The sequence below is a fragment of the Eschrichtius robustus genome, chromosome 17, assembly GCF_028021215.1.
Source record: "Eschrichtius robustus isolate mEscRob2 chromosome 17, mEscRob2.pri, whole genome shotgun sequence".
In the NCBI taxonomy this organism is placed as follows: Eukaryota; Metazoa; Chordata; class Mammalia; order Artiodactyla; family Eschrichtiidae; genus Eschrichtius; species Eschrichtius robustus.
In genome coordinates this window covers 76084659-76098079 of record NC_090840.1, presented here as the reverse complement: position 1 = coordinate 76098079, position 13421 = coordinate 76084659, and the positions used below count along the sequence as shown (strand labels likewise).

The following is a 13421-nucleotide window of genomic DNA, read 5'->3' as shown; positions in this document are numbered from 1 at the left end:
TGGTTTATATCTCATCAAATTCGGATTGTTTTTTCCTGTATAAAGATATTTCACTTAAACTGTCAGAGTCTGCAGGAAAGCCAGGGTCTTTGGTTTTATTTCTGTGTATGGCATTTTCCCCAGGTTTGCTTAAACCCTCCCTTTCTCATACACGCTCCTCCGACCACCTGGGGTGTCACGCGTGAAGCGGGTCCATCACGGTTCTTCACATTACACACCATCTTACGGCAGCCATGCTCTGTGATAACCTCCAGAAAGCAGTCGTCCATGAGTTGAATTCCATTTGTGGTTTGGGAGGAGACAAGAACTCTAAAGTGTCTGTTTCCAGGACTGGAGGGACGTTGAGCTGAGTCTTTAACCCGGAAAGATAACTACTTATTGATTTTTCTGATGCCCTGTTTGGGTATGTAAATCAGGCAAGTTGCAACACTTGATCCTGAAGTGTTTTTCATTGGTAATCAGTCCTGTAAGACAGAACGCTCAGGGGCTGTCGGAGGATGACTTTGCAGGGACAGTTTGTCGCTTGCATTCACAGACAACAGAAGGATATTCTTCCACATCTCCGATAATTGATCTAACATACCCTTCTTCTCTGTGGAGACTTGCAGGGGGCTGCTACTTTGGAACACCTGGGGCTGATTTTTTTTAAATGGCATTTTCTATTTGATTTTGTTTTTCCCATGTGGAAGTATAATGTGTATTAACATGTTTGCTGTAGAAAATTCAAATGAACTAAAAGAAGAAAATACTCATTGGCCATGCTTCTCTTTCAACTCTTTTTTTGTGTGTGCATTCTCAATCACAGACGGCACACTTAGGCGGCACCCGGCACATGGGTGATTCTGCATACCTCCTCCTCCTACTTGTCTGCCCTTGGAGTGATGCCTTTTCCGGGAGTTCTGGGATGGAGAGAACAGTCTCGCTGTATTGCTGCTGTGCTGCGTGCACAGTGAGGAGTGGCCCAGGCCAGGAGAGCTGGGATGTGCCCTCTGCCCGGGCTAGAAGTAGCTGCACCTTTCTTAGCAAGCCCCTTCATTTCTTAGGACCTCAGTTTATTGAAACAGAAAAGATTATCCCTACCATGTCTGTGTATGAGTTAGTGGTTATAAAATGAGATGAAGATTCTTTCGCAACCTGAAATGCACAATACATACCCTAAGGGGGAGTTCATGGGACCCAACAAGTAATGCTTTTCCCCAGTGACCAAAACCAGAGGCCAGCCCAGCCCCCTTGATCTCGTCTGTGCACGTGTGCTGCTGCCCTTCCTTCAACTCGCTGGACTCTCTGCACCCGTCCAGGGTAAGAAGCTTTTGTCCTTGGATTCAGCTAACATTTCCTCTGTGATTCTGAACTTTCTGGGGGTCATAGATCCCTTTATAATCTGAGAAAAGTGGATCTTCTTCTGAATTAAAAACAAAACTTGCAAGGCAGAATTTTTCAGTCAATTTTAGGGGCTTTTGGAGCCCCTAAATTCCACGTAATTTATTAACCAAGAAGCTAAAGCTCAGAACAACTAAGGGACGCACCCAAGGCCACAAACATAATGACCTAAGTAATCTTTGTATCTCAGTATGGGTGTTTGATGAAAGTTTATGAATTAACAGTAAAATGTGAAGCTATATATATTTTTTTGGAGCCATATTTTTAAAGTACATCTTTGTATAAAAACACTTGGCTCCACTGGATGATGGGCACTCATGCTGTGGGAGACTAGAGTAGGAGAGGAATTGCTTGTCTCCTTTCTAGCTTTTTTAGGGGCCAGATCTGAAATTACCTCAGAAGCCATCAACAAACCAAAGTGTGATGTGTATTTGATCTGGCAGTTAGGAAGCCTCAATATTGGAGCCAGGATAGGGAACATTTCTGCTTCTGCTATAATGGAGTGATGGTCACGTGCCATTTAAATGCTGAGTAATAGCCTCGTGGAACTCTGCGGGCATCTTTTCTCGGGGTTCTGTTAGTTAATGGATTTGTCAGTGCTGCGGAAATGGGAGTCTGCACGCTGAGTTTCCAGATAGCACCACAGGGGCTGGGGCAGATTCTTGCAGAAGCTTGGCTAGAACTTTGAAAGAACAAATCCAAATTCAAAATGACCTTGACACATCAGAGTAGTGAATCATCCAAAGTGGTATGGAGGAAGGCAATTTAAAAAACTGTGCACAGGGCTTTCTGCCTCCAAGGGTGTTACCTTTAATCTTAACAATAGACCAGTGCAGGGAGTGTGGGTGGGAACAGATGGGGAAACGGAGGCCCAGGGATGTGAAATAACTGCTCACAATCAAGTAGATGTTGTATCTCAGAAAAAACAGACTCTGGACTCTAAATCGAGCCCTTATCCCCCAATAACACGGTGTCTTGTAAAATTAAAACAGGTTGTTTTCAGGGTCACAGGGTAGGTGTTGCCGGCTTTATGGATTGGTGTGGCAAAAGCGATCTGAACCCCAGTATGACGATGGACAGGAACGGAGGGCAGTGCTTTTAAACTTCACCTGCCTGGTTCTAGACTGAAGGTGGTGAGCTCTGGAGAGACCCAAGGCCCCAAGTTAGTCTCTTTTTAACCCCTGGGTACTTGATGGTGCCTTGATGGTAGGCCGTTACCTCTTACGTGGAACGTACTTTACCCCAAGTTGACTTGTTAACCAACTATTTATTCTTCAGGTTGCTGCTCAGTTACCGTCTCTTATGAAACCTAACCTGCCCCATCCAAGTTTTACCATGTGTTCATTGATTTATCCGATATTGAATGGGTACCTACAACAGGCCATGTTAAATAAGCAATGTATTTTCATACAGCAGAAAGGAAATAAAGTTAGAACTCTTCCTCATGCCATGTGAATACACCCATTGCTGATGGATTGAGTATTTAAACATTAAAAAGAAACTAAAACTGAACTAAATACTAGAAGGTTTAGGACATACTTTATATAACATTAGAACCCTTCTTCCTGCTGTGTGAACAGATGAATTGCATTAGATTAAAGATTTCGATGTTTAGAAAAAATACTGAACGTTAGAAGGGTTTAGGAGTAGAAGCAAGGCAGGAAACCCAAAAGTCTTTTGAGTAGACTGGTATATCTGACTATCTGAAATTTCAAATATTCTGTATGGCAAAGAACACCATACAGAAAGTTAAAAGACAAGTGGGAGAGACGTCCCTGGTGGTCCAGTGGTTGGGAATCTGCGCTCTCACTGCCAAGGGCCTGGGTTCGATCCCTGGTCGGGGAACTAGGATCCTGCAAGCCATGCGGCACGGCCAGAAAAAAAAAGACAAATGGGAGAAAATACTTGCGACAAAGATTGCCATCCCGTATGCAAGACGGTCTTTTTACAAATAGGGAAAAGACAAGCAATGGGAAACCAGGCTAAGTGTGTAAACAGGCAGAAAAGGAAATGTGAATGGACAATAAAATTACAAAAAGTTACTCAGGCTTACTATAGTCAAGTTTTTCACATCCACGTGGCAAGAATTAAAGAGAATAATGACAGGGCTTCCCTGGTGGCACAGTGGTTAAGAATCCGCCTGCCAATGCAGGGGACACGGGTTTGAGCCCTGGTCCAGGAAGATCCCACATGCCGCAGAGCAACTAAGCCCACGAGCCACAACTATTGAGCCCACGTGCCACAACTACTGAAGCCTGTGCTCTACAGCCCGTGCTCCACAACAAGAGAAGCCACCGCAATGAGAAGCCCGCGCACCGCAATGAACAGTAGCCCCCGCTCGCCGCAACTAGAGAAAGCCCGCACACAGCAACAAAGACCCAACACAGCCAAAAATTAATTAATTAATTAATTAATTTTAAAAAAAGAAGAAGAATGACATATATGTGCTGATGAGTTTATAGAGAGCTCCGCCCTTCCATGTTTGCATTGCTGTTGGGGATGTGACTTGCTACAACCAACCTCTTCAGGAAGGAGCATGGCAATATTAATTAAAATTTGAAATGTACACCCTATCCCTTGACAGTTCTGCTTTGGTGAATGTATCCTTCCAGAGATAAAGTGATAGCACGTAAGAGCTTATGTATAAGAATATTTATTGCAGCACTGGTTTTTGGTGGCAAAAAATTGGAAGTGTCTCAGTAGGGGGATAGTTATATGAATTGTGGTAAAGTTTATTATGGAATATAATCACAATTAAAATAATTAGATTTAATTTTACTGAATTTCTCTATCTTTATTCAGTAAGGAAAAAGCAAGCCATGGAGTCTTATATGTAATACCACATTTGTTTTTTAATTATTTATTTATGTGTTTGTTTTTGGCTGTGTTGGGTCTTCGTTGCTGCGCGCAGGCTTTCTCTAGTTGTGGCAAGCAGGGGCTACTCTTCGTTGTGGTGCGCGGGCTTCTCATTGCGGTGGCTTCTCTTTTTGCGGAGCACGGGCTCTAGGCACGTGAGCTTCCGTAGTTGTGGCGCGCGCTCAGTAGTTGTGGCTCGCGGGCTCTAGAGCACAGGCTCAGTAGTTGTGGCGCACGGGCTTAGTTGCTCCGCAGCATGTGGGGTCTTCCTGGCCCAGGGCTCAAACCTGTGTCCCCTGCATTGGCAGGCGGATTCTTAACCACTGCGCCACCAGGGAAGCCCCACATTTGTTTTTTTAAAAGTGAGAAAAGGGGGGAAATCCTTGTTTGTGTGTGTATTTTTTAAGCGTAGAGAGAGTTTACACTACAGATTATTAACTTCGCTGGTTTCAAGGAGGTGATTGGAGAAAAGGAAAGAAATAATACTTTTTATCTTTATATGTCTCTGTAGTAGTGTATGAATTATTTTTGTAATTTTAAAAACAAATGGAATTAAATTTGTGGAAGTGTGATTTGTGCTACGAAGTATGTGTAGGATAGTATAACAGAATTAATCACGTGCCCCTCTATGCCGGCACTATGATTTATGACATGTATTACATGGCTTTATTATTGCGGTTATAGTTCATTGTTTTTTCATCCCTGTCCCATGGCCCATGCTGAGTCTTTTTTGAAGGAAGAAAGAAGACTTGTTCCAGGAGAATTCGCTACATGCAATGAGCATTTTACTGAGCACTAACTATGTGCCAGGCTCAACGCTGGGGACTGGGTGTATAAGAACAGATTACATAAGGCTGGGAACCTGCGCATTGCAAGAGGTTGAGAGTGAATGACAAGCTTGCCTGGGAGGTCACACTTGTATTTGACCTTGAAAGAGGCAGGCTAGGCCTGGAATTGTGATGGAGCTTGGTGGACTGGGAACTTGGGCTAGGTTGTATAACTATAGTATAATAATACATGTATCAGGCTGTCCTCCTGAAGATTTCTCTAAGATCATGAGGGTAAACTGACAAACACAAGCTGCTCTGGATTCTTGGCATGGAAGATAACTTGCATAAAGATCTTGGAAGAGAAGAAGCTAGGCTCCCAGGAAAGAGAATATAGCAAACTAAGGAAGTGAGACTTGCTTTGGAGTGAGGGGTGGTACCTCCCATTTCATAAACAGGCAGCGTTAAGCCAGATGCACAGTGAGGCACATTATAGGGTTTTTTCATCCATTTTACACAATAACTCTATCAGGTAGGTATTACTGCAGTTAAGAAAGCAGAGTCAGAGACACTATAGAAATTGCTCTATATCTGTGGCCGGTAAATGGAAGATCTGGGTTTTGATCCACAGTTGTCTTACATATCTTGGAACCCTCCAAAAAATACCATAATCTTTGGATTCTCTTTGAATGTCCATCACATCAGAACTTCACCCTGGGTCTCAGGGTGAATGAAAGTAATAAAAGTGAAGATATTTTTAGGGACTTGTATGTACTTTCTAGATGTTATCTATCACAGTTCACCTGTGAAGTTGAGGCCCGGAAAAGTTAGGTGCCTTTTCCGCGGTCACACATGGCCAGGCAGGGCCAGAGGGAGATTCAGACCCAGGTCTCTGTGCCACGCAGGACGGTGCCCCTCCACCAGGTGGTCCCTCCATGAACGTTAATTAGGTTGGGGCTGCTCTTTAGGAGGGATTTATTTTGAGTGTCTTCCAGGCCTTATGCTCATTAAATAGAAGTAATCCTTTGTGGTTTCCTAGTGTTCTCTGTTGTTGTTACTGCTGCTGTTGTTTTCCCCAAAGAGCTTTCACAGTAATTATGACGTCTTTACCTCTTAGTAATTAGCCTCCAGGAGTAGGCTGGGTGGGTATTATTAGACCTGTTTTCTAGATGAAATTAAAGCCCCTAAGAGCCCTAGTCGCCTGACCAGGGTGGTATGGTAGAGGCTGGAACTAAGACCCAGATTTTCAGGTCCCTCCACCACTTGACATCTGGCTCAAATTAGAAGACATCTAGGGGCTCCAACACTTAGCCAAGCCTATTGGTTGATAGCATAGGCTCTGGGGAATTCCCTGGCAGTCCAGTGATTAGGACTCAGCGCTCTCATTGCCAGGGCCCGGGTTCCATCCCTGGTCTGGGAACTAAAATCCCATAAGCTGCGTGGCGTGACCCGGGGCGGGGGGTGGGGGGGGGGAAGGCACAGGCTCTGCAGTCAGCACGTGTCATAAGCTCTTATTAGCTGCGTGACCTGAGGCGACTTGTTTAACCTCCCTAAACCAGTTTCTGCATATATAAAAACGAGGTAATGTTAGCATGTTCTTGTGAGCATTGAATTCTCAGGAAAAATACGTGGCACAGTTCCTGGCACATTAAGTCAGCAAAAAATTTAGCTACAATTAATTGTTATTATTGCAGTTAATAACTGTTAACAGGTATTGTTATAATAATTATATCATTGTCATCGTTATGGGCCAGGAGGTCTTATTCCCCTTTCTTTCTTGGTATTTATCATTAAGCCTTTCATGCAGTAGATTCCAAATAGGTGTTTGTGGCACACATTCCGATATCTGGGATTGTCTTTCCCGAGTCTGTCAGTGGAAAAGGATGGGGTTTGGAATCAAATGAAGTTGGGTCCTAACCTGGCTTCACCATTGTGTTTCCCTTTTCTTATCTGTAAAACAACTGTCTTGCATTTTAACGTATTCTCTGTGATGGATCCCACTACACAGTTGGTGCTTAATAAACGACAGTATCAGAGAGTCAACGGTGGGGTTGGCGGGCCAGTCGGGGAGGGTTTGTGAAAGTTTCCCAGTTTGGTAAAGTCTAACAGGGTGACAATCAGGCAAACGCCCCTCAGAGAAAGGCCTGTTTAATCATTGCTGTGCTTCTGAAAATTCTGAGGAGGGCCTCATTGGGAAATATACAAGGTATTTTTAAAGAGTATTGAACTTTACTGTATTCCCAAGGCACTTGTTATTGCCAGCCGCTAGGAATGTGAACTCGCAGTGGGCGCATTGATTTCAGAGTACTGTTGGAAGCCCCTGCCGCCCGGCCCAGGACGGCCAGCGTGCTGTTTTCACCATCGTTATTGGCCTTGTCATCGTAGAAATTTATTGAGTCTATCATGTACCATTCAGTATCTTACTTAATCACTGCAGTACCTCTGTGAGGTCATTACCATTATTATCTCCATTTTACAGCATGGGAATGAGGTTTAGAAAAAAGCGAAGTTGCTGGATCAGTGCAATCACAGAGTGTAAGAGATAGACCTGGAATTGGAATCTGAGTCTGTCTCACTTTAAGATATGGGGGAAAGTCCTCAGCTCATAGATTAAAAAGCCCTAATTTAAATTCCCTTATTTATGAGCTGTATGGCCTTGGGCACGTTTTTCGTATCTACACAATAAGGGTGATAACAGTACTTATCTCGTAGACTTCTTTTTTTTCTTCAAGATTTCAAGTGAATTAAGTTTATTTTGACGACAAGATTCTATGATTGTTTGAGAAATTAATGAATACAAAGAAATAAAGGGTTGAAGGAAAAGCAATGTAGATGATTGTTTCTGTTATTCATGACTGAATAGCAAACTACCCCAAAACATAGTAGCTTAAAACATTTATTTTATTATCTCCACGGTTATATACATTGACTGGGCCTATCTGGGTGATTCTCCTGCTGCTGAGCTGCAGTTATGGGAACAGATAACTGGTCTTTCTTGATAATAGACATACTAACAGGTGTGAAGTGATATCTCATTCTGATTTTGATTTGCATTTCCCTAATGATCAGTGATGTTGGAAACCTTTTAATGTACCTGATGGCTATTTGTATGTCTTCTTCAGAGAAAGTCTCTTCAGATTCTTTGCCCATTTTTTAATTGGGTTATTTGGGGGTTTTTTTGCTATTGAGTTGGATGAGTTCCTTTTATCAGTTAATAGGTCATAATCTATTAATTTAATAATATAGCTAAAGATTTGTCAATTTTGTTTATCTTTTCAAAAAATAGATCTTATAACATTTTCCTTTTTCTCTTGTTTTTCTGGTATCAATTTATTTTCTGCTCTGACTTTTGTTATATCCTTCCTTCTGCTAACTTTGGGCTTAGTTTTCTAGTACCTTAAGTTGTAAATTTACGTTGCTTATTTGAGATCATTTTGTTTCTCGTAGACTTATTCATAAGTGTGATTGAGGTAATGTATGTAAAGTGTTTCACGCAGTAACTGGCGTATACTGAATGCTCAACAAACTAGCTATTATCACTATTACTACTGGAATAAGAAATCACTACCTAGGTATTGCTGTGGCGCTTAAATGTTGGGATGTATGTAAAGGCCCTTTCAGGCTGTGTGGAACATATGAGGTGATTAGTACATGTCAGTCATGTCTCTGAAGAAATGCCAGCAGTTGAAATCCTGACTAAGTGGCCCTTTCTGGTTCAGTTGGTAAAACTATATTATTTTGTTCTTTTATCAGAACTGAAAGGAGTCACCTTGCTCTTACTGTCTTACACTTTGCAGCAGTACCCTGAATGCCAGAAATTACCTGCAAATATTGGAAGAGCGTGGGTCTCCATTGTGGATGGGTCAAGATTTCTCTCTCACCCTATTTTTTTCTTTCCTTTTATCCCATCTCTGTCTTCGCCAGCTTCCCCAGCCCCTACTTTACCAGCTCCCCGAAGTCATCTAGCACTTGGGCGTAGCAAACATCTTAAAATGGCTCATCCTGCTCCCCGAAGTGTCCTGAGTCCACGAGGCCGTTTTCTCCCATGCCTGTGCGGTGCGCCCCCAGCCAGAGACCTTTATCTCTGCCTCCTCCCCTAACGCCCTGAGCTGACATTCCCTTCACTTTGCTTACTCTGCTCTGTAATCTGTCCCTCCCTTCTGCCTCTGCCTCCACCAGGGGCCTGTCTCCTTGCCCTCCGTGCCTTTGAGGACCTGCTTGGTAAACCCTTAATTTTGTACAAAGGGATGCGTGTGGTTATATAATCTGTCGGGTGAATTGTCACTGTTAGCTTTATAATGTGGTATGTAAGAAAAGACTTAAAACGTGAGACGTACGCCCCTATGTTGTTTGATATTAAACGCATCTCTGTATTATAACTAATCATGGGTATAGAGGTAATATTAGCTGATCTTTTAGGCGCACGTGCCACATGCCGGGCACGAGCACCTGAGGCTTAACTCACATCATTTCTACCCTCAAGAGAATTAGTAGTGGTATTCCAAGATACAGCTCACTAAATTAGCTGCTATATTTTAAAACAGGCGACTACACTAGGAAATTGTATACATGTGTGTATATATAAACGTGATTAATACATATATACACACACACTCTTACGTGTGTACATATGGTTTTTTGGTTGCGGAATTGACAAAACATACAGCACCCATGGTCTAGCCTGTACGTATCCAGTCTCACCTTTTGCCTCTCTCTCACCACATTTTAAAAAGGTTTCATCTGCCCCACAAGCGTAATTCTTCCCTTGCAGAGTTCTGGTGAAGGTTAACTATGATATTGTGAAGAGCATTTGGATCAGAGAAGGTTCTCAGCCAACTTCCTGTGGCCTCTCTCCCTTCCTTGGCCAAGTCCATCTTATTTTTTGATGAATCTGTCGTCCCTCATAAAAGGAGAGCTTCTCATAGTACTTTCTAACCCTACAGGGAAATCCAGATTGAGGAGAGTGGTTGTGTCTGGGTAAGGAGGGAAGAGACTGGGATTGGGTAGCAGGTGGGAGAGAGAGGAGACACTCTGCAGTATTTTATTTCTTAACTGGCCAGTGGGTACATGGGCGTTTTATTAACTAAAGATTTTGATATATCATTTGAAATATTTTATAATTTCAAGCAAAATAACACAAAGCCGACCACTTAGGTTTTACCTCTGAGACCCTTCCCTCGAAAGCAGTTGAAATGAACAGGCAGCTGAACCCCTTTTTTGCTGGCCTCCAGAAGCAGGAAAGGGTAGCAGGTGGAGTGGGATTCTCCGGGGCAAGGTGAGGCGCTTTGGCCTCACACAGAAGGTGTCAGGGTGGGTCCAGCTTATGCGGGACATCAAAGGTGTGCATCCTGTCTGTGCAGCTGATGTGGCCTTTCTTTTGTGTTTCTCTGAGCCGCTTCTCAGAGTGAACCTGGGCACTAACCGGAGCTGCATTTTATCTTTTTTAATATCTCAGCCTGAAATGCCGACATCCACTGTAGGCATCATGCATTTTTAATGTGGCAACGATTAGAAGGTTGCTGGGGCCTCATTTCATTTCATTGGACGCGGTGACGCTTGTTACCTTCGTCGTATTTCGACTTCTTCCTGGGACGTTCCCCAGTCCAGGCTCATACTGTTGCTCCCATGCGGTTATTGAGGGTGTGTTTGAAAGTGAAATATTTTTAAATTATTTATTGTTCAATTACTGAACAACCTAGGAGACTTAAGAAGTGAAAGCTTCTTAAATTCCTGAAAGGGAAATCGACGAATCCAAGTCAACAGTTCAGTGAAGCTAGCTTCATAAGCCGAGCTCACTGAAACACGTGCAGTGGTGTTTGTTGTGTGGGGATGCGGAGGTGAGCCAGAGGGAACCCCTGCCTCTCGTGGTCCGGTGGCAGGGAAAGAGCTGTACTTACACAGATGTGTGATGTAGTGGAAAATACTGCGGTAGAGGTACAGAGAATTATGGGCAAAGAAAGATTATTGCCAACTAAGGGGAGGCTTTGAAAAGAAAGAGCTGTTGTTTGAATTAAGCCTTTAAAGAGGTATGATTTTGATAGATACTCTTTTGTTCATTTATTTGTTTAATAAATATCCTACACCTACTGTGGGCCTCTGTGTAAATTCATGCTTCCCTGTACTCCACCACAAAGGAAGAGAGCCGTGCAGAGCTGAGCACGGGCATCTCAGATGCTGCCATGTGAAGGTGGTACACAGCACCTCCACTCGCATTTCCTTGGTCAGTGCCTTGTTACTTCAGGGTGTGGGGATGTGCACTATCTCTTCCCATAAGCCTGCAAGGGTTGGGAACCTGGCTATCCATGATGAATAGCAGTGTCTGCCCCGAGAGTCACGAGATGAGATGCACTGTTTACCAGGACCACACTGGGTGCTGTACTGGAAACGGCCTGTAGGGGAGCAAGAGCTGCAACAAAGGAACTTTTGCAGGAAGGTTTGCAGTGATGGAGGCAAGAGATGATGTTGGATAAGGTTGATAGTCATGTGGGTGGTGAGCCGTCAGATTTCAGTTATATTTTGAAAGGTAAAGGCCAGCGGATTGCATCTGGGGTATGAGAAAGAAAAATCAGCTATGGCTTGCTGGGTTTCAGCCTGAACAACTGTAAGAATGTATTTGCCATTAACCCACTGAGATATGGAGGCACTGTAGAAAAAAGAGAGTTGGGGCAGAACATCAGGCTTTGTTTTTAGCAAGTTAAGATTGAACACTAAGAGATATTGAACAGGCACTTGATATATGTCTGCATTCAGGGTTGGATCTGGGCTGGGAATATCAGTTTGGGAGTTGTCAGCTGATAGAAATTACTTAAAGCCGTAAGATTAGGTGAGATCCCATGGGAGTGAGCATCAGTATGGAAGAGTAAAGGCCCAAAGACTTGAGGCCAGGGAGATGAAGAACCAGCGAAGACGATGATGGAGAGGAACAGCCATGAGGTGGGAAGAGTCAAGAGAGTGTGATATCCTGAAAGCCAAGCAGAGAAAGTGTTTTGAGGAAGGAATTATTATTACTTACGGAGCATTCACTCTATTGAGAAACTTTTGTATATTTTTTATCAACTCATCAGCACCACAGTCTTGTAAATATTGGTCTCCATCTCATAGATCAAAAAACCAAAGCTCAGAGTGGGGAAATTTATTCACAGATATTGTATTGATACCTCTCACATGCCAGCTAGGATAATAGCCATGGAAGTTAAAAAACTTAAGGTAGCAAGCTCATAGGTAGTGAAACCAATCTTGAACTCTAGATCTGTCTGATCTACACCTGCACATTTTGCATCAAGAGATGATGTGTGAAAAAGCATTGTGTGAATGCTGTTCCTCGGACCTGGGTCTTAGACAAAATGAAAGGAAATTAAGATTAATTGCAGAGAAAGAAACATGTTAGAGCACATGGATTTTTCTTTTGCATTCCAAGGTTGATTTTTCTAAGGAGAATTTTCTCCTTGTTTCCTGACGATCATAGTTTCTTAATTGCTTGAAAATGTGATGATACTTTGACCCCTCAACGTTTGGTGAGTCTGTGGATTAGTTGGGATACAAATGAAGTCAATGCTCTGATAGAAAAAGTGGAAACCGCCTTTGATAGAGTGAGTGAGAGCGCTCAGCGCACTGCTGACCACCTTGTAGACATGTTCAGTAAAGAATTGATGGAGTTTCTTTGCTTTCCTTTTGAGAGTTTCTAGTGATCAGTGTTCAGAGTAACTTGTCATTGTGGCAAATAGTAGCTCAGACTCCTTTTTCTTCTTCTTTTCAGATCATGTACAAAATGAAGAAAACTATGCACAAGTTCTTGATAAGTTTGGGAGTAATTTTTTAAGTCGAGACAACCCAGATCTTGGCACCGCATTTGTCAAGTTTTCTACTCTTACAAAGGAACTGTCCACACTGCTGAAAAATCTGGTAAGCCATTTCATAAAAGATTTTTTTTTTTAAATTACAGCCCGATCAAGGTATAGTAAGATCATGAAGAGAACAATATAATAATCTTCTCCCCAACCCTTGATCCTGAGGGCAAAAAATAAAAATAAAAATCTTTTTTAGTCCTCAGTAGGGAGTCACATTTAAGGAAAATGTCACTGTGAAATGCGTAGAATTTGTACCTCTGGCCCAGCTGATAGCAGGGTAGGTTTTTTGAACCTGAGAGAAACTTGTTAACCTGAACTCTCTTCCACATCCTCCCATCGTTTTGCTTTTGTGTTTGTTTAGATAAGTTTTAGTAACTCTTGCGTTTTAATTATTTGAAAGAGTGATGATCTTTTTTGTGTCAAACATACATGTCACCCTTCACTTGTGTGAAGACCAGCATGCATTTTGGTCCCTGATTTGCAAATAATTAACCTCTCCCAACTCCCTATATCCTTTTAACACCCTCCCAAGAAAAAAGATTTGGGGAATCGGTGGTTTCAGAAGTAGATG

At 42.7% G+C, this 13421-nt stretch overlaps 1 protein-coding gene across 2 annotated transcripts in view; it reads left to right on the top strand.

Moving 5' to 3' along the window:
* ASAP1 (ArfGAP with SH3 domain, ankyrin repeat and PH domain 1) overlaps positions 1-13421 on the top strand; it is a 350516-nt gene that overhangs the window by 214597 nt on the left and 122498 nt on the right. For both annotated transcript variants that reach the window (XM_068525312.1, XM_068525311.1), the window contains one exon: positions 12760-12905. In XM_068525312.1, coding sequence (XP_068381413.1) covers positions 12760-12905 — 146 coding nt within the window. The remainder of the gene's footprint in view (positions 1-12759; positions 12906-13421) is intronic.